This window comes from Dendronephthya gigantea, unplaced genomic scaffold (assembly GCF_004324835.1).
Source record: "Dendronephthya gigantea isolate DGI-Jeju-01 unplaced genomic scaffold, DenGig_1.0 000010F, whole genome shotgun sequence".
NCBI classification, from domain to species: Eukaryota; Metazoa; Cnidaria; class Anthozoa; order Malacalcyonacea; family Nephtheidae; genus Dendronephthya; species Dendronephthya gigantea.
The window spans coordinates 2,024,282-2,044,046 of NW_021163020.1; the positions used below are offsets into that span (position 1 = coordinate 2,024,282).

General features: G+C 36.7%; 3 protein-coding genes across 4 annotated transcripts; 1 reads left to right on the top strand and 2 right to left on the bottom strand.

Moving 5' to 3' along the window:
• Positions 1–531: 531 nt before the first annotated feature.
• LOC114518076 (ATP-binding cassette sub-family F member 3-like) lies at positions 532–9,485 on the bottom strand. 2 transcript variants are annotated; one of them, XR_003686452.1, is made up of 27 exons: positions 9,315–9,485; positions 8,877–9,018; positions 8,718–8,794; positions 8,531–8,589; positions 8,320–8,423; positions 8,088–8,204; positions 7,884–7,988; positions 7,611–7,662; positions 7,418–7,527; positions 7,098–7,140; positions 6,835–6,881; positions 6,649–6,708; positions 6,514–6,570; positions 6,343–6,365; positions 6,064–6,119; positions 5,857–5,973; positions 5,700–5,783; positions 5,498–5,574; positions 5,365–5,409; positions 5,104–5,152; positions 4,942–5,022; positions 4,766–4,854; positions 4,566–4,657; positions 4,135–4,267; positions 3,822–3,909; positions 1,632–3,445; positions 532–620 (listed from the first exon to the last, which is right to left on the bottom strand). XR_003686452.1 is itself a non-coding variant. In XM_028537987.1 (26 exons), the coding sequence occupies exons 1-26, from the start codon at positions 9,388–9,390 to the stop codon at positions 3,296–3,298; spliced, it is 2,133 nt and encodes a 710-aa protein (XP_028393788.1). In that variant the 5' UTR covers positions 9,391–9,485; the 3' UTR covers positions 532–3,295. The 2 variants fall into 2 exon arrangements, 1 of the variants encoding a protein (XP_028393788.1); XM_028537987.1 differs by having other exon boundaries at positions 532–3,445.
• Positions 9,486–9,630: 145 nt separating this feature from the next.
• LOC114518077 lies at positions 9,631–13,144 on the top strand. The gene is made up of 9 exons (XM_028537988.1): positions 9,631–10,401; positions 10,575–10,722; positions 10,869–11,067; positions 11,352–11,439; positions 11,586–11,633; positions 11,874–12,034; positions 12,265–12,337; positions 12,435–12,582; positions 12,936–13,144. The coding sequence occupies exons 1-9, from the start codon at positions 9,799–9,801 to the stop codon at positions 13,001–13,003; spliced, it is 1,536 nt and encodes a 511-aa protein (XP_028393789.1). The 5' UTR covers positions 9,631–9,798; the 3' UTR covers positions 13,004–13,144.
• A 587-nt stretch (positions 13,145–13,731) lies between these two features.
• Positions 13,732–15,878, bottom strand: LOC114517944 (protein PFC0760c-like). The gene is made up of 7 exons (XM_028537797.1): positions 15,683–15,878; positions 15,469–15,527; positions 15,058–15,357; positions 14,576–14,806; positions 14,286–14,478; positions 14,105–14,145; positions 13,732–13,876 (listed from the first exon to the last, which is right to left on the bottom strand). Exons 1-6 carry the CDS (start codon positions 15,876–15,878, stop codon positions 14,111–14,113), a joined length of 1,014 nt encoding a protein of 337 aa, XP_028393598.1. The 3' UTR covers positions 13,732–13,876; positions 14,105–14,110.
• Positions 15,879–19,765: the final 3,887 nt, after the last annotated feature.

The following is a 19,765-nucleotide window of genomic DNA, read 5'->3' on the forward strand; positions in this document are numbered from 1 at the left end:
GAGGACTGTTCAGTGCCGTATTGCTCGTCTGTGTCTTATTCTGTGCCTGCTGGCCTGAGTGAAACTAAAAATGGAATAAAAGATACAAAGAGTAAATATACAAAAAAAACTCATTTCGTCTCAATTCCCCTTTTATCTTTTCATCAGCATCTTCTTAGCACAATACGAAATTTTGGACAAAATGTCCCCCTACTTCTATGTATAAACCTTAACCTGTATTACCTGTTCTGTGAGTATCGCCTCTCCTAAAGGACTCGTTCGGTAAAAAGAAACAGCTTCATCAATATTTTTGAACTCTCTGCCCCCGATTACGTAACTTTGGGACTGCTTCAGTACAGGGTGATGACAGACATACTTGCCCGTGCTAAAATGAAATGAAAAGATAGACGAGATGGATTGATTGAGCCTTACAGGAACGGTATTGAACCTTACTTCATGAGTGCCGGGCACTAGTGCAGATCGCCAATATGAAATAATTACAAGAGTGGTGTACCCTTGTGCCATACCTCATGGATAAAAATATCTCGGACGTGATGCTGTAGGAAAAAATGAAAGCCCCAGCGTAAGAACCTTGAAGAAGATTTTCTGCTTCGTCTCTCGTGATTCGGAATGGATTCCACCTGAGGAGATCAATAGGATATCAATAAGATATAATAGGATATCAATAGGATATAAATATATAAGTTTAAATATCAAAGAGCTTCTATGTACACAGGGCACGATATTAGCTTATTTAGCTATTATGCTGCAGCCTGATGGCCACTCATTTGCACCTGCAATTCCTGCTGTGAATTTTCCCTGCTATAATACAAGTAAATTGCTGATTGGACGGTTATGGATGTTCGGAAGTTCTGATAAAAGCACTTTTTCAACAAGAGCATTGATAACAATTTGCTAGTTCGCATGGATGAAGAAAAGAAAATCGCACGAAAAATTTCAGGAAAATGTAAATCACTATACTACCGCTCTCGTGAATATAATTATACATTTTAACAACAGCTGTGTTTCAATGTGAAATTGTAATCAGATATCAACAATATGCACAATCAAATCCCGCAATCTAAATTTTGTAAACTCAGTTTACATGCACGATCAATGTTTAACACGCGATCACAGTAATAAGGTCGATAAACTCTAGACTGCAGTGAAGAATATGTACCATGATCTGGGTGAAATAACTCGTGTGTAATAATCACTGTTTCATTCCCTTACATATTTCCAAAACGCGTAGGATGAAAAGTCTCAACTTTAACTTTAGGGAGTGAACTCAATGGAACAGCGGTGAAATGATGGCTGTATATGACACCATGACTGAAACCTACGCATGCTCGGTGCAATGCAAGGGTCTCACAATCGTTCGTGGCATTAGATTAATAATTCATCTTGTAATTATTTATATCTTTGTTGCGATCGGTCGCCATGTCATTGCTCTAACTGTCTGATACTTAATATCTCGCAAAATGCTCAGTTGACCATAAATTCCTTGGCCGAGTTACCCAGTCACGATCTAAAATTTCTTGGATAATCTCTGCCTTACGACGCATTAAGAAAGCTCTCAGCGATGTCAAATAAAACAATGTACACACTAAGATATATATTATAGATATTCCTACGCATGCAATATTACTCACAGCGTATTATAAACAATTGAACTTGAAATGCTTTTCGGCCTGTTGAGGTCTTCCTTTGTTCGTCCATTTTCATCTTTCATGCGAGTCGAGGTGTTTTTTGCATCAACTGAACAGGCTGTCCCCATTTCAATTTAGCATCACACAATCACAATGAGCAAGTTAGCAACCGCGTCGATGTTACTGCTGAACCCGTCGAAAACACACGCCGCACGGCACAAAATTCAAACGAGATTACATTGAACTAGTATATTCTTGTTCACAAAAACATCGAAACATATACGACATCGAAGAGAAATCTTCTTGAAAGACATCCCTACATCTGAACTTGATTTATGTTAAAGTGTTAAGGCACAAAAAAATTAATAATATCTTGGTTGTCAAAACGACGGTTCAGGCCCTAAATTATTCTGTTTGAGTCGAACCCGCGTGGTAAGCCAATGAAACTGAAATATGACATGCTAATTATACGCTAAAACTATATGAATATCAATATTCTCAACGTCGAATGTTTATAGTTTTTCACTTGTTTGCGCGTGCATCTCAAAACATGGGGGCAAAATATATTGGCCAACTAAAGCTGTTTTTTTCTTCATTTTGATGGACGAAAACCATCAGGTATCATCGGTCAAATGTAAGAAAAACCCCTTCTATTTATACCTATTTAGGTAAATACAAGTCATGAAAGATCACCGGCAGTTCCATCTCATCTGATGCAATAATTGTGCGACGGTGAGGCTGTTCGGTTGCGGTGCAAATGAATGGACCGGTAATTGACAAGATGGCCAAAACTGTAGGCTAAATATTAACCTCTATTGTCCTACACAGATGTGAACTATACCTCTCAAAATGGTTAAATTCAGAGAAAATCCGGATAGAATTGAGCGGTCATGTTATGCCAGCATTCCATGGCAATTATATTTGAATCAACAAGGTATAAAAATGAGATTCATTCGGTGTATGTTAATTTATCTATCCTGTTCTAGGCAACTTGCTGAAATTAAAACCTAATTGTGCTCTGAGAACAGCATTATCAAGCTGTTTTGAACTCAGTCACAGAGATTGCGTTCACAGAACGCACGCCTCCTTTGAAATGCAAAATATAAATAGGGCGATTTTGAAGTTTTGAGTCAAATGCAAACACGTAGGCCGGCATACGTCAAACAGCATGTTGTATTTGGATAACTGATAAGCCCTGGCTTTTCTATTTAGAAAGACGGATGGGATTTTAAAAGAAATTTTGACAAACGAGCGTTGCGTCGAAAACAAACAAGGGCTTATAAATTCCGTAGTATTTGGCAAAAATTTATCGTCAAAATCTTCATCACTCAATGCGCTTTCATGCGATGTGTTTTAATAGTTCGCTTTACATGAGGAATCTTTTTGCAGTGTGTGTTGCAGTTGCACCCACTCAATCACATGCATGCATGCGGCAGATTAAGATATTTGTCCAAGAAATCTTCTTGGTCAAATCATCTTTTAAAACCTCCATTATATGAGAAGCACCGCCAAATTATATTGATCCGGATTTGTTACTGAAAAAACCGTAGCAGGAATTAAACATTCAAATGTTCAATTGCTGGAATTATTAAATTAAAAATGGCTGTGTCACCAGTGGGAGCGAATTGATATAATATTCTTGAAATTTGTTATGTACTTATCTAATTTCATAATCTTTTGAATTCATCCTCTAAAATTCGCCTATATTCTGAGAAGCCACCTTCTATTGAACGTATATTTTTCTGACCACAGATCCAAATCTCATTGCAAACAGTTCGTACCAGTCTTTCGTCGTGGGATACCAATATCACACCACCCTATATTGGTAGAAGCAATTCGACACTAAATTACCTCGTATGCATAGAAGAAGGTTATAAACTATAGCATCACTTTCTAGCTATAGCTACAATATTCGCACAAAGTGAACCTTACAATATACATATAATCTGTCTAACAGGCGAAATTCTAGTTATTGCTTGACATGGTCATGCAGGTATACAACGCCGTCGAGCTTTTCAAAACCGGTCTCAAAAATTACTAAACCGCTCCCCTCACATTTAATATCCCCAAAGACATGCATTTACCAAACGATATTGAATCACGACGTTTGCTTGGGAGAAATGGGCAGTGGAATTTTAGCCTACGTTCCACAAATGATTCATCTCATCTTCTGCATGAAGAACTGCAACCTACCTGGAATTTCAACAATGATTTCCCTAAGGCTTCAATCGTTTCCATATCCAAGTGATTTGTGGGTTCGTCGAGTATAAGAAAGTTCGGTCTAACATGAAATATACATACAAAAAAGACGTTCATTTGTGGAAAAATGCAGTGTGTTGCCCTGAGGTAGGTACCAGAATGAGATAAGAATCATAAGGTATATTTCACAAGATACAGCAATTATGTATATTACGTGCAATAGAGATCATGTTATAAATCGCTCGATTGCAGCTGTTCGCACGAAACACAAGATTTTATCACAACCAGCTGATATTCAAATTTATACCTTAACATGCCAAGGATAGCAAATGCGACACGACTTTTTTGTCCACCAGACAGACTGTCAATAGGTCGTAATGCTAGTTCACCAGAAACACCAAAGGATCCAAGTTGTCTGCGATACTCTTCTTCTTGTTTACCTGAAATAGAACGCCGTTCGAGCAATTGTAGGTATGAAAATGGCGATCAAGTGAGGCGCAGTCGCCTATCTTATCAAAATAAAGCAATTCTTACGCGTTACACAGAAGTTGCTTAAAATCCATTTCAAATAATAAAATCATGGTTATAGGGCGATTGAAGTTAATCCATGCCACGGAGAGGGGGAAGGGGGAAGGGAAAGCAACCTAGGGGTTTCTATCACTTTGTGTTCGTGATTCTTCCTACAGACATTGCCACCACCCCTCCTTCCCTAAATCTTTTTATGATATATATTTATACCTGGGAACCTCGACTGTAATAACTGAACTGAATTCGTATTCATGCTTAGTTGGTCGACATGATGTTGGCTAAAATAACCCATTTTCAAGTTCCTGAAAATATAAAGTACCAAAGTACGAATGATGATGACGGTGATAATTTTGATGGTGGGATTTACAAATTTTGAGAGAATTTTGTAAAAGCGACGCGCATTCATTCACCTGTGAACATGTCGAAGTCCCGTTACTGGTTCCAGTTCTCCAAGCAGAATTTTTAACAACGTTGTTTTACCAGCACCGTTTTCTCCCACCTAGAATATACGAAAAATGCATCGTCTTGCACATGACAGGGCCTCGAGTTCCCTGCGGCTAAAATAACTAAGAGGATAGTTACGTACCACTGCTATTCTAGATTGCATGGTCGCCGACATACAGACTTTCTCAAATATAACTCTATCTTTCGTGTAGTGAAACGAAATCTGGAAAATGGTAATATGCATTATCATATTTATAAAAAACATGTTTCAAAAGGAGATTTTTAATTGTTTTGCCCCACTTACCTCGTCAAGCTGAAGGATGGGTGGCGACAGATCTTCACAATCAGGAAACCTGCAGAGAGTTTCGCACATAAATATGAATGCAAGCAAAATGAACGAAACTATACATTAAACAGGAAAACATGGAGAAATAAATAACTCACATCAATATATACCATAATGAAAAAATTACGAATACATCAGGGGAAGCTAGATGCAGTACCGTCAATGATTCATTCGCTTAAATTATTGTATTATTCCTACAAACATTAGATTCAAGTATACCTTAGAACAACTTCTGTTTCCTTCTCAACCGCGTTTAGCTTTGGACTGAAATAATTTTGTACAGAAAATTTATTAGCCTTCAAAATTGGATTCCTCAACCAGCCTGTATTTATATCAGTAAACATGAGCTTACAGTTTTTCCAATATTTTGATTTTGCTCTGAACCAGTGCAGCTCTGTTGGCGTTGTAACGAAACCTATTGATAAATGCCTGAAACAGATACACAATACAGCCTTGTGAACTTCAATCATCAATGCTTTCTCCACAAGTTCTTACACCAAAAGAAATTCACAATCCTACAGTAGCTTCCGTATTACACCATCGCTCATGCATACCTGTAAATGTTCTCTGTACTGTTGTTGGGCTTCGTACTCTCGCTGCTGATTCTTCAATTTTTCTGTTTTCGTTTTGAAAAACGTCTGTGAAAACAACATTTCAGATCAATTAAATCATCAAGTAACACTTTCCGCGCGGCATATTCTTTATTTTCACCTCATAATTTCCTTTGTAGCTGTCCAATTTGCTGGAATGCATATGAATGATGTCAGAGCACACGGAATCCAGGAAATTTCTATCGTGAGAAACAACCAATAGAGTTGACGGCCATTTCTGAAATTATAGGATAGAGCTTAAATCGAGCGCGGAATGCAGAGACATTGGTCGTGGAGGGCATTAAGATGCATGATTGCGCTGACTAACCTGTAAATAATTTTCCAACCAAATAATTGCGTTCAAATCCAACATGTTTGTAGGTTCTAAAGCGAGTGCAAATATTCATATGAGGAAACGACGACGCTATATAGTGCAATCCGTAGTCTACAGCGCTTTCTTTCAAGCGACCCAGAAAGTTCTTTCACGCGGCCAAGCGTGTGAAGTAGTGAAGGTTGCGATAAAATTGTATTTTACGTGCTAGGCAGTGTAAGCACGTGGATATAACGAAAGATGAAAAATGCAAAATACTGCGAATTGATGACATACCGTCAAGGAGTAACAAATCAGGCCTAAAAAGTAAGAAAATATACTGAAACAGTCGTTTTTATGACAGTTTTCGTGCGGGGAAGCAGATCGGTCACTACAGATACACCCACTATACCCTCTCCACTAACCAGGATTAACCGGGAATCGTCATGTAATTGTGCATTAACTTACTTTGAAAACAAAGCTCTTGCCAAGGCTAGTCTCATTCGCCATCCACCAGAGAATTCCCTAAACACATCAGCACAAGGATTTTGCAATCACAACTGCATTGTACATATGATCTAAAATAATACTTTTTAATCGTACCGTGTGTGCTGTCCTTGCATTTTGGGTGAAAAACCAAGGCCAGCTAGAATCACTGATGCTCTGGATGTAACCAATTAAAAAAATACGATAACACTTGACAAAGTCATCAAACTATAGACATGCAAGGTAGCTATCTTACACTTATAATTGAGTGCATTGTTAAGGGCAAACTTTAGCAAAACCCACCTTGCAGGGGCTTTGTCTGCTTCAATTTCCTCCATTTCTGCATAGACCTAGAATATACATTACATTACATTGCATGTAGGTGCATATCACTAGAATTATGTCCTACACAACACCCAACAAGAAAGTGTTCAGAGCTGTGTTAACCTTCAATGGGACAAGGACAATAATTAATTGTATGTGAACATGATTCCCGTTATTTGTTCTTTGTGTCAGACCTAGACAGAGAACACGGAATTTTTCTGCACGTGTCTTATTCTTCGTACCTCAGCCAGACGGCTTTCATGACTTGTATTATCTTGTGAATGGCTAGATAGGGTGAATAGAATACACATGGAATATATCATTTTACACTTTCTAAAATTTATCAAGTATTTAACTATATGATGTACTGAATATTCAATGACCATCTGCTTTCTCCAGGGGCGAATCCGGCATTTTCGCTAACTGATATTTTGAACCATGGTCAAATATGGCTGGAAAACAGTATACTCGGCCATTGTTAAATGCGCCGAAAAACGGTATACTCAACCATGGTCGCATCAGTCTGGATCCGCTTCTGGCTTTCTCATGACTCCTTTCTCACCTGTCCAACTGAAGTTTTGCTGTAAGAGATTTTTCCTCTTTGATTAAATTGGTCCTCCTTACATCACATTCTAAGACACTTTCCAGAGCTGGTGTCTCATCTCCCACAACCTGCAGAATATGACACAATTGGGACACTTGATAATGTTTGGTAATGCAGCCATGCATCTACACAAACATGCAGAGAAACATACCTCTTGTTCAACATGAAGTATTGACAATTGAGATGAGACATGTACCTCCCTCCTGCATCACAAAAATGATATAAGTGCCATGCAGGGGTGGGGAGGGTCAGGGGCAAATTGGCAACTTTGCTATCTCTCAAGCAAGATCAAGCCTCACTCACATGCAGCCTCAAAACCACTATAAAATATTGCTATAATTATATATATTTGTGATTTATAAATATTGTGATATTTTGGTTGTGAATTTTTAGGAAATTACAAAGATCTAGACTCAGAGCGTACCTTGATAACGAGCGCAGCAATGTGGTCTTTCCAACTCCATTTCGACCTATCAAACCATAGCGATGTCCAAAATTTAACATCAAGTTGGCCCCAGTTAATAACACTCTATTAGTATCAAAATATTAATGTTCAAATAATGCAAGTATCAAATTGAGATATCTAATAATGACTGTTATATTGTTTGATCAAAATGAAGATGTTTACCTTTCTCCAAATGCTAGATCAATATTCTCCAGATGGATATCTTGAGAATAACCAACTTTTTCCAAATGCACATCTCGTCTGTTTGTTGTGTGACTCACTGATGCATTGTCTGTTAAACTGGGTACAAAGAACAGTCAATTTTAGTATATGCTTTTATATCATCATTTTTAATAGATCTTTGTATGTGTTGAGCCATTTCAATTGTACTGCATTTAATGTACATATATAGTACCTTCTTGTTTGAGGTGGACCAGTTGAGTTTTCTTTCAATATTCTTTTATCTTGTTTTGCTTTAATCTTTGCCTCAGCTTTTTCAAGCTTCTTTGAATCCACTGTCTTAATTGAAGAATATGAATCAGACAATCAATAAGAAAGTGTTTTATATGTACATCACACTTTTGTTAATTCTCTTGCAAATTCATCATCAACTAATTCATAATTACCTCCCTCAATTCATCTTTCTTTATAAGCCAAATACTAGCATTCTCTTCCACAGTTTCATCTATAAATTAAATGATAAGGTGATGAACTTTGCAGATTTACAACACAATTTAACTTAACACATTTCAATGACTTATATACAGAGTACTTGTATGATAATATAATTCTTCAATTAATAACTGAACTTACCATTGTTTTCTACAATGTCCTTTAACTGAACCGGAGTATGAAGCTTTGTAGGTTCACTTGTACTATTCTGGGAATTTCTAAATTGAACAAAAATTACATACATATAACTTGTACATAGTGCATACATATCAATTAAATTAGGGTAAAACGATAACCCACATTTTCAAAACTCCGATCAACTGCTCACAAAGTTCTTGGATGACATTTGGTTCACTTTCTGAGATTTCCAGGAATAGATCACCCACAGCATCAAACACATCCGACGCATCGACAAAATCATCGCTGCTTGATTCCAAAATTCCTGGAAATGTTATCAATGGGCAAATACTATTTTAATAACGACTAACAAAATTAATATTTAGACAAGTAAATAGTATCTTAAAAAACATAGGAAATTGACACGCACAACATAAACGACAATATGTATCTTATAAGGATTGAGGAACTCTATAAATATGAATCTAGGAAATTCTATTACGTGTCACAAAAACCTTCAAAACATAGAATGTCACTAATTATCCCAGCGACAAATGTATTCTAACGAGGACATTTAATTCAAAAGTGCTACATAATAAGAGGAAATAAAATCAGTCTTACCGTTTATATAACTGAACATTTCCTCGTCGATTTGGGGAAATGTTTCGCGTAAAATTCCAGCACATGTGGCAGACATTTTGAAAAAAATTTTAGAGCTTTAAATTGAGCCAGCAGATTATGCGAATACTTTATTTAATGAAAATACAATTGATCCAAAGGCTATATTGGTAAATGAAAGGTAACTGTAAAGGAATAGAAACACATTATCTCTTTCACAAAGGTCTAAAGGGTTGTTCATGCTTTAACCTATAATTCACGGAAGTTCGGTTGTATGTGATCTCAGCGAAGCCCATTTTATTTGAAACATTTGCTCGGCATAGATCCCGGTATGAAATAGCCTGCAGGCACCTGTTCGTACCTAAAATCAACAGGATGTAAACAAAAAATTTAAAGGGACAATGCATTGAAATCACTGATCTGTGATTGAAATGGTAAAACTTCGAACTTACAAGCTGGGAAAAAAACAAAAAACATTTATCAAACGATGAATACTTTATGGATATATGTACTGTGTATTTCAAGAATTTCCGCGGAAGATATCCATCTGGATTTGCCTTTAGGGCACGGAAGAGAATTGGGAAAACATAAACTTAGCGATGGCCATGTTGAACAGCTATACGAAATTCCCAATCCCGGTCAATTTTGGGAAAAATATGCAAGCAAGGGAACGCCAGTTGTTTTCAAAGACGCTGCAAAGAACTTTCCAGCGTTTGAGCTTTGGACAGATGAATTCTTAATTCGTCATTATGGAAACCTCGAAGTGAAGTTAGAATCGAAAAAGGAGAAAAATAAAATTCCGATTGGGGAAAAAGGCCTTGGTCGCGATACCATTAGAAGTTATTTGAATGATTACAAGAGCAAGGATTCGTATGTTGTCTCGCAGTTACCTGATCCAATGGCACGCGATGTCAACCTTCTGTCGTGTTTGTCTTGTGGGACGTTTTCCAAGAGGATTATGGAGGCCAATCTCTGGCTGAGCAGCGGTGGTACATCCAGCTTGTTGCATCGTGATGCAGATAATGCTATTAACTGTTTACTGAATGGGACTAAAGATTGGATTCTGATCCATCCAAAACATGAAGATAAAGTATAACCCCAGACCCAGCCAGCTAATCTCTATTCCTTGATATATTCCTGATTTAATCCTTAATCATATGCCATGCATCTCTATCAAATGTAGTAGTACTAGGTCACCTTTTGAATAGCTTCTTGCTTCTTGCTTGTAAAAATTGAGTCGAATTAACTGCCAGGTATTTTTAGATTCCTATCGCCCAAGGTGATAAAGGTTATGGTGGATTTGCCACCTTGGATGTGGATAATGTCAATCTCATAAAGTATTCTGATTTCAAACATGTTCCCTGGCAGTATGCAAACCTCACTGCTGGAGACTGTTTATTTTTGCCTTATGGTAAGAATCCTTGCCTTCTGTATTCTTCTTTAACATAGTATGTGTCCTCTCTGGATGTGCTGGTAAGTACATCAACATTTGTTTGTTTGTTTGTTTGTTTGTTGGCAGCTGATAACTCAACACTGTACATAATAACTTACTAACAGGGTACTGGCATCAAGTAAGATCATATGGTACCAAGAACATGGCTGTCTCAGTGTTATTCTCAAGATTGAAAGAATTCAGTGCCACTGGTTGTAATAGGACAGAATATACATCAATCCCTCTTTCCAATGCTAACATGATCTGGACATACCCTGGTCATGGACCACAGACACTTGGAAATAGTGATCCATTTGACTTAAGGTTATACCATCATCTTGATTTCCACAACACACTTATCATACAAGAGGCTACCATATTGCTGTGACCCCTACCATCTACTATCACCATCATGCATAATATTCATTACTAGTATAATTAATGTCATCACCATAACCTTGACCATATTCCTCATGTGAATTTACCATCATTTACCATCTAGTCCACATTGCCTTGCAAAATATATCTAAATTGTTCCCCCGATTTTTGTTTGGATCGAAATATTATACTCTCTCTCTCTCTCTGATTACCAGCGAATTTTTTTATAGAGATGGCTTAGCAGAAATGGTTCTTGATTTGGAAAACAAAAACAAAAAATTTGACAGTGCTGATTTTTTGTTTGAATGGTTCACAAAGGTACATCGGATTTCTTACCAATAACTGCAGGAAAAATTAGGAAAGTACAATGTTCTCTTTTTGCAAATTAAAGCGTTTAGCTTCAGTAAAATATTTAAATTGATATTAGCAGCGCTGATGATAAATCATATTCTATTTCCTAAAAGGCAGATTTACTTGAGGAGGAAGATGAAAGAAGGAGTGTGGCAACCCTGGTGAGCGCATATATGGTCATGAGTTTCATGCATTGAGAAAAGACTTTTACCCAGGAGTCCACCGTCTCCACCCCCTCTCATTTGCTGCAGCGTAATTAGAAAATCGATCGTAATTAGAAGCCAGTAAAAAATAATCCTTTTCTCTCGTGACCAAACACTCTTTCTGTCCCCTGCTTTATTGGTTTTGGTTACATACATGGAATATAAGCATCTCCTTAAGTAAAAAGTCTCTTTCGACAGATATACGAAGAGTTGAAGATATCTACAAACGGTGCAATGTCATCAGATTCTATCAGGAATCTGTCGATAGAAATGCTGAAATCGCTGGCCATGTTGATCGAAGGTGATCCTGCCAACTCTGAAGAATACGAACATGCCGTGTTCACACCAGACGAAATAGGGTACGCTATGGTATCCACAGATTTCATTCATACCTGACTAGTACAACCATCATCATAACCATCAGCACCATCATCACCATTAAGATGTCATTGCCATTTATACAACAACCAGGACCGTCAACGTGCCTACCACGCCACGGTGCATTGGTCATCATTATCACTATAATTATCACTGCCATTATCACCAGCATCTGGGGTATCTTAACATTGAAGTTTTTATTATTCGCCAGGCAAATGATTAAGAAAACATTGGCTCAAAATAGCGGGAAGTTTAGTCATGAGATGTTAAGCAAATCATACCAGGTGACTGTAGTTATCTCTGGAAATATGATAGCACAAAATGTTTTTAACTAGAATAGAGAATAATCTCATACTTATAACGAGTTTTCCTATTTCTCAGAATTTAGGTGGTTCTGAGCATATCGCTCGTGAGCTATTCTTCGACATGGATAAAGATGAGAACGGGGTAGTGACTGAGGAAGAAGTATCACAAACCTTGAAAGATGTGTTGAACAAATTCGAGAAGAAATACAATCATGATCCATCCAGTATGTTTATGTTTTTATTGTCGAGACAGTCGAGTGTTGCCTATGTTGTGATGGTCTCTAGGTTGTGAGGTTAGGTACGAGTTCGCGAGAGATAAGGAAATTAGATGAGACTGAACAAGGTGTTGGAAGGTAATAAAAGGCGACGATAGTTGTAGGAAGCTGATTAAGAATGATTGGTGATAAAAGACATTATGAAATGTGTTGTGAAGGGAAATGTTTGTCAAAATACGTTAATAAGAGTGTGTTAGTGTAGGACATCCGCCGAATGACTTAGAGAGTCGATAAAAGTTGATAATTATACCGTCCATTGTGATAATCATACTGAACAGGATGATGGAATATTTCTCTTCCAGATGATTACTATCGCGGGGAATTAGAAAAGGACAAGGAAATGATGGAAAAAATACATAACGAACTGTAACGAGAGAACAATTGGTAGTTAGGGTTTCCAAATTAGGAGTTTTTCACAAAGGCCTTGTTTTTTAAGCTAACTTTTCCGCAAAATATATACTGCAAGATTTTGTATTTAAGCCAGCGTTAAACGCGACATTAATTTTATTCTATTTTTTTATCTTGCCCAGCCGCGATAATTAGTAATTAATATTTTATTTATATTATAAATAAATACCCTTTTGTATCGTCTTCCATCGTCTTCATTAATTATAATCGCTTTTAGTTTGTTTATTCTCTTGTGAAAAGCTTAGGCTTCGATTTCGGGACCCATTGTAAGGTGCAGTATATTTTGGAACTAGTTGGTTCGAACAGTAGAAACACTTCCTCCTCTTGCACCAGCCAGAGGAATCTAACACACCCTCCATATCACATACCATTACGGGGAAGTGTTTTATATTTATCATCAGTTAAGAAATAGTTCCTTTCCTCCATTGCTGGTGAATTAATCTTAACTGAGTCAGTCAAATTGTCCCACTTCGTAACCGTCTCGCTTCCCGTTTTAATTGCATTTTCAGTTGCAATTAATCAAACTTATCAGTTGCATCTCAGTTCCAGTCAATTTCGCGGTGAATGAAAAAAAAGCGAGGGGACATAGATAAATGTTAACAACAAATATATGTTGACTGTACGTATACTTCAAATAAATATTCTTATTTTTAAGTATAGAAATATTCGCAAAGAAAATAAAGGGCCATGTTTACAAAAGTGTGAACAATTATATTATAACCAGAAGATGAAAGTACACAATGTTCTCTATATGTTTTCTACAGGACTACATTATTCTATATGAATTATACGTGAAGTAAATAGCAGATGCTGTATTTTGGAACGTCTTCCAATTCTACAATAAAATATGGAAATCCCGTCAAGTTTCGTCAGGGAATCGTGCCTCAAAAGCACCTTCGCTAACCCACAACCAATAAGATGGTATAAAATGGGATGTAGACATAGGGACCTCTATTCTTTTCTCCCGTTAGGGAATCCTTCCTGCAACTCCATGCACAGTTGATCACAGATTAATCAACATTATAGGGGGAGGGGCACACAAGGCTGTTGTAAAAGCGCTCACCTAAATTCACTTTTCTTCTTCAAAAAGATCTTTAACATCAGCTGAAATAAAATTTGAGAAATTGTAAACAGGTATCACGAATAGTATTCAATCAAGGCATCATACAGTCAACATACATGCTATGGAACAGCCAAATGCAATAAGCTAGAAACAACAAACTTGGAACAGCAATAAAACTTACGATCGTATCCCTCTTCATCCATCTCCTCCTCAGGCATTGGCTCAAAATCTTCTTCTTTATCCTCCTCGTCATCTTCGACGGTCTCTTTTGGTTCCGTCTCGTTATCTAATTCTTCATCCTCAGATATTTCCTCAGGTTTGATCTCAGGCTTTTCTTCATCCTCGTTCGATTCTTCATCCTTCTCTAATTCTTTCTGATCAAAAGAATAGGAAGATAAACAAAGTCGTTTATGATAACAGAGGTAGTACTTAAGCATTGGGATCGGTGTTTGAAGGTAAAAGTAAGCTCACCAATTCTTCCTCTTCATCTTTTTCGTCGTCTTCTTTCTCTTCATTATCCTCTTCTTCATCATCATCCTCATCTTTGAAATCTTCGTCGTCTTCATCATCTTTATATACATCTTCAATATCTGGCTTTTCTTCCACCTCATCAAGTCCCTCATCATTTTTCATTTCTTCCATTTTTCTTCTATATTCTTCATATTCCTTTTCCATTTCATCATTTGCAAGTTTCTCTTCATCCTGCAACACATATAATATTGATACACAGGATTAAGAACTCGTGCGATTTCGAATCCACAACTAAACAGCGAGGAGAGTAGAGTTTATATACACTTTTGTTCTCAGTCAACTTTATAACAATAATGTGACCACAGGTCTATACGACGACAGTAGTTTAGTCCTACAATACCATAAACGCCTTGACTACCAGACTGTTTGGAAGACTAATATACAAGTAATATATGTCTTATGTGAGGTTCACTCTCTGGTACCTCGTTTGTTTCCAATTTTGGTTCATCTTCTTTTGCATCAGGATTATCATCATCATCATCATCATCTTCATCATCATCATTATCTTCTTCTTCTTCTTTTTCTTCTTCATTATCATCATCATCATCGTCTTCTTCATCATCTTGCCCTACATTATCATCATCATCATCTTCTTCATCATCATCTAACTCTTCATTATCATCTTTATCATCAACATCATCTTCCTCATCATCTAACCCTTTATCATCATCTTTATCGTCATCATCATCTTTATCGTCAACATCATCTTCTTCATCATCTAGCTTTACATTATCATCTTTATCATCATCATCATCTTCTTCATCATCATCTTTATCGTCATCATCATCTTTATCATCATCATCATCTTCTTCATCATCATCATCTAACCCTACATCATTCATCTCATCCTTTCCCTCCTGATCTTCATCATTCTCATCTTCGTCAACTTCACCTGTTTAAATGAACGTATTTTTATTTTGGAACAATGTAGTGAATGTACCTATGTTATTGTGCGAATGAGAGTGATCTTTGTAAAGTTCACTCTTGCTGCGCACTCAACTCGTTCATTCAAACTTCATTCATTCATTTAGAAATGTGTCAACAAACCTTTCTTAGCATCTAACAAAGAATCCACATCCTCTTCATCTCTGAAGGCTTCTTTCTCTTCTTCCACGTCCTTTGCCTCAGTCTCGGGTTCCTTCTCTGTTTCATCATTTGGCGTTGTTTCAACAGGCGTTTCGTTGTCTAATGGCTGGCCCTTTCTGTCCATGTAGTCTTGATACAATCGGTACAGTTTTTCCATTTTTTCATCATTTGTAACTGTGAAACGAATTGAACACATTTATTGTAGAGCACATAAAGGCTGTGTCGATAAACATTGCCTTTCGCAACACTAAAGGTAAGATTATCATATTCGACTCATTTTCAATTTCAAACTAAAAACTGTGAAGAGAACCGTAATTTGTGGCAATATGGAAGTAATGTAATATCAAAAAATATAGCGTGCACAAAGAGAAGATTTGAAATATGTTTTTGCTTGGAGTAATTTGGCAATTAAGCTTTCATGTTTCACGCTTAACAATGGTTTTTATAAATTCATGGAATCAGGACAGTTTAATAAAACGCTTTTTCTGATGTTCATCCGGGCTACGTGTCATTCCATGCACATCCACTTCATCAAAGCAATCCTAGCATACATTTTAAGAAATTAACCTCTCCGCCACAAGTTTATATTAGTTCGTCATTTCTGAGAAGTTCCTTCCGTCCCGTGTTTTGAACGTATTTTTTAGCATCGCTTTACTCAAAGCCCTTTCTTTGTCGAATAAAAAGACCGATGTTATGTGCAGATCTTATATTGTTTTAAGTACTTCAGGGCATAAATCCTGGCGGATGAATCAGGTTCACAATTTATAATAAAATATATCCGGTAAAACGCTTCGCCCGTATTTTATGCAATTTCACCATTTGCAGAATTTTTCCTTAGGTCGAGCCTTGTTTTTCTCACACATCCGCTGTTTTTGTATGTTAATTTTTATCGCCCAACTGAATACGTCATCCGGTATGAAAATATTCAAAATAACTATATTTATAAATCGCCCAAATTAATATAGCAACAACGAAAACTAAACACATGTGTGAAACATCTGTTTTTGAACGAAAACAAAAAGTCACCATTATCTCGTATCTATAGGAGACTATTATTCTACCTATTTGGTTTCTTTTCAGTCAGAGGGCTTTATAAATAGCAAAGCTGTACACAGTACACTTGAAGCAAGCTTGATATAAACATGCCTATTTGTTTAGTGTACACTCGTCATCTTGCCCGCAATCGTGGTTCGCATCTGCGAAATATAAGGAGCTTAATCTCTTATATTGGACACAAAGAGTAATCTCTTCAAAATAAATCCAAATACACCATGTTGCTCGAAGCTTCACTGAATTATACAGTGGCTGTTTTTGCACTTAATGTAGCTCTGTACCAGTTAGTTCTATAAACTGAATTCCCCTTTCAAAGTTCGTGAAATAGTTTCTATAATCTCGCTAAGGTAAAGGTCTTTTGTCACGAGTCATAAATTATTCAGCTGATTAGCATATAGTGCACAGTGCACATTAAGACGGCTAGCTACGAGCTGAAGGAAGGACAATACGCAAATTAATCTAGAGGATTCTGATTAACAGCATGCGGGAAAGAACAGCGTGGCTCGAGGTTGGTGGAAAGAGGAAACTAGATTTCCATGCAAGTTAAAATGTCACAGTTAAAATGTTTTTGAAGCTAAAAAATCGATAGGATATATAGTAGGAATGGTGGAATAGATAGAAGGACAAAGTGTTAAAATTTAACTCTGCATGCTCTCCGACGAAGACATGAGCAACTGGCATGCATGCCACACAGCAAACCCAGGGCATACAGAAGTTTTATCAATCTGATCTTACGAGATAATTTTTAGAGGCTCTCTAGACACATTCTCTAAACAAGTGTCCTGCAGTGATCTTATCAAGAAGAAGAGGTTTGATAAAGCGTTCGTACCCAACACTGTCCTTAACTTGCGGGAAAAAACCTTTCATTTACCAATATTCTCTCCGATAAGATCTCTCGCACTATATTTTTATGATATTCCTAATTGCGGGGAAAAATGGCAAATAGATATTATCTTTCTTGAAGAAAATCTGGCTCTTAATACACCTTTCTTTTTCTCCAGTCAATAAAACACTAGTCAGCAGACATATTAAGAGAATAGAAAAAACAAACTTTGAAAAATAATGGTTAGGATTAATCGAGGTAGCGGGATTATTGACCGTCGGGTCGATAGGTTTCTGCACCGACAAAGTGAATTCATAAGCTTATTCAACAAACAAAAATTAAAATGACACTGAAACATAATGGTTAAAAAGAACCAGATATTTTACTGGTTTACATCAATTCAAGATATCGTATAAAAAATCTAGAAAACAGCAGAAAATGATTTCGGGTTTTTTTTGGCAAAGGTTTTCTAGGATTGGTTTCTCGTGATAGTCTCAGTATTAGAGTACCACAGTATTAGAGTTGAGTAAAACCGACTTTATTCTGTTTTAATGCAACGCATTCCACACGCAAATCGCAAGAGGTTTGTCTTTGTCTTCTCGGGAGAAAAAATTATCAAAACTTCCGTTAAGTGCATGCGAGGGTAAAAGTTACTGTGGATTTTGGCAATTAACAATTAAGTAACATTTGTGTTCGTATTTTGAAATAAGGACTTGTCTCCTACGACCCGGTATAAAGGTATAGACTAGTATAGCTATAAATGTGTTGACTCTCTGACTAAACTTGATATGTTATCTATGTAAATAACAGCACACATGCAGTCACAGATGATAAACTAGGTTGTAGAAGTTCTAAACATAAGACTTGAGCTATGTTCAAGAATCAACGAACAGTCGATGTATAGATATAGTTCATTCAGTTGTAAATCATTGTTTATGTGGCCACGCACAAATTTTATAAATTCTCAACCCACACGCATCTGCATGGCCATGGATAACATCTTTACGGACGGTTAATCTAAATAGAATCGGGGGAAGAGGCAAATTCTTTATGTTTGCACTTTTCACAATGATAATGATAATAAAAAGCATTTTGAATAGCGAATAAACACAATGTACAAAAGCTAGGTGGCATCGTCTCCCCGCATGCATGTACAGCTATATTGTCAATGACTTTTCATATATCAAAAATCTATATATATAAAAATATATATAAGATTTTTCGGTTGATATCAAATGCTTTCTTATGATATTGTTGTAAATTCGTGTGCATGGCCGGTGTGAGTTACGAGTATAAAAACACGTACATGCATGTGATGTATCAATAATTCCTTGCCCTTTCGACAGAAAAAAGAGAAGTTATATAACTATATATGCATCGATCTCATTGCGGAGCAATGCCAAATGTCAGTCGTTAGGTGTCTGCACCTGTCAATCGGTTATCTCAGGCCAGACACTGGCGAAGTTGCATATTGAGGTCAGTAACTAGTACTGCGTTCAGTAGCAATAAGAATTCGAAAAGTATTACCCTCCCTTCCCAAATTTTGTTTAGATAAATCTCAAATACCGCCGGAGCGGACAAAATTCACAAAAGCTATTTATGTATTATATCATATATATATAAACTAAACTCCTGCAATTAAATTCTTAAATGCACGGCGAAGCCAATTTTTCAGTATATATATGCAATAATAATTGAAAAAGGAAGAGCGTATGGAAAATTTGGTCCTGTCTTACTCATTTGAATACAAATTAAATTTAAAACAAAGATGTCTGTCAAATAATGGCACAATATACAACGGGAACAATCCTCAGACTTTCAGCTCCTGTTCAGGGACTTGTACGGTTGTCGAAAAACTTCCTTGAAGGATTTTCTTGAACGAGAGAACATTGGCCGAAAAAGTGAAGATGTGATTCATAGTTTGGGTCAGCATACGTTATGATTATATTTTATAACTGTGAACTCTAGGCCTAGCATTCGTAATATATGCATGCGAAGCTACGCCATTAAGTATATATGATATAATTTACATATACAGCACTTGACACCCCAAAGAGCTTTTTCAATGTTCAGTTCCTGTATGTCGGCATATATAAACTTTAAACTGCCAAAAAAAGAGTTTTTGACAATTACCAAACGACCAAACATTATGAAAACATTACGTTTTG

Excerpts from the sequence above, each read along its gene's own strand:
- LOC114518077 (XM_028537988.1), top strand. The coding sequence starts at position 9,799 with ATGAATACTTTATGGATATATGTACTGTGTATTTCAAGAATTTCCGCG. Across the intron at positions 10,402-10,574 it reads ATCCAAAACATGAAGATAAA|ATTCCTATCGCCCAAGGTGA; the intron begins GTATAACCCCAG and ends AGGTATTTTTAG. Across the intron at positions 12,035-12,264 it reads TTCACACCAGACGAAATAGG|GCAAATGATTAAGAAAACAT; the intron begins GTACGCTATGGT and ends ATTATTCGCCAG.
- LOC114518076 (XM_028537987.1), bottom strand. The coding sequence starts at position 9,390 with ATGTCTGCCACATGTGCTGGAATTTTACGCGAAACATTTCCCCAAATC. Across the intron at positions 6,366-6,513 it reads GCAAGAGCTTTGTTTTCAAA|GCCTGATTTGTTACTCCTTG; the intron begins GTAAGTTAATGC and ends CTTACTTTTTAG. Across the intron at positions 3,446-3,821 it reads AATCATTGTTGAAATTCCAG|GGTGGTGTGATATTGGTATC; the intron begins GTAGGTTGCAGT and ends CTACCAATATAG.
- LOC114517944 (XM_028537797.1), bottom strand. The coding sequence starts at position 15,878 with ATGGAAAAACTGTACCGATTGTATCAAGACTACATGGACAGAAAGGGC. Across the intron at positions 15,358-15,468 it reads GAAAGGATGAGATGAATGAT|CTAGATGATGAAGAAGATGA; the intron begins GTAGGGTTAGAT and ends GATAATGTAAAG. Across the intron at positions 14,146-14,285 it reads GGATGAAGAGGGATACGATC|CTGATGTTAAAGATCTTTTT; the intron begins GTAAGTTTTATT and ends ATTTTATTTCAG.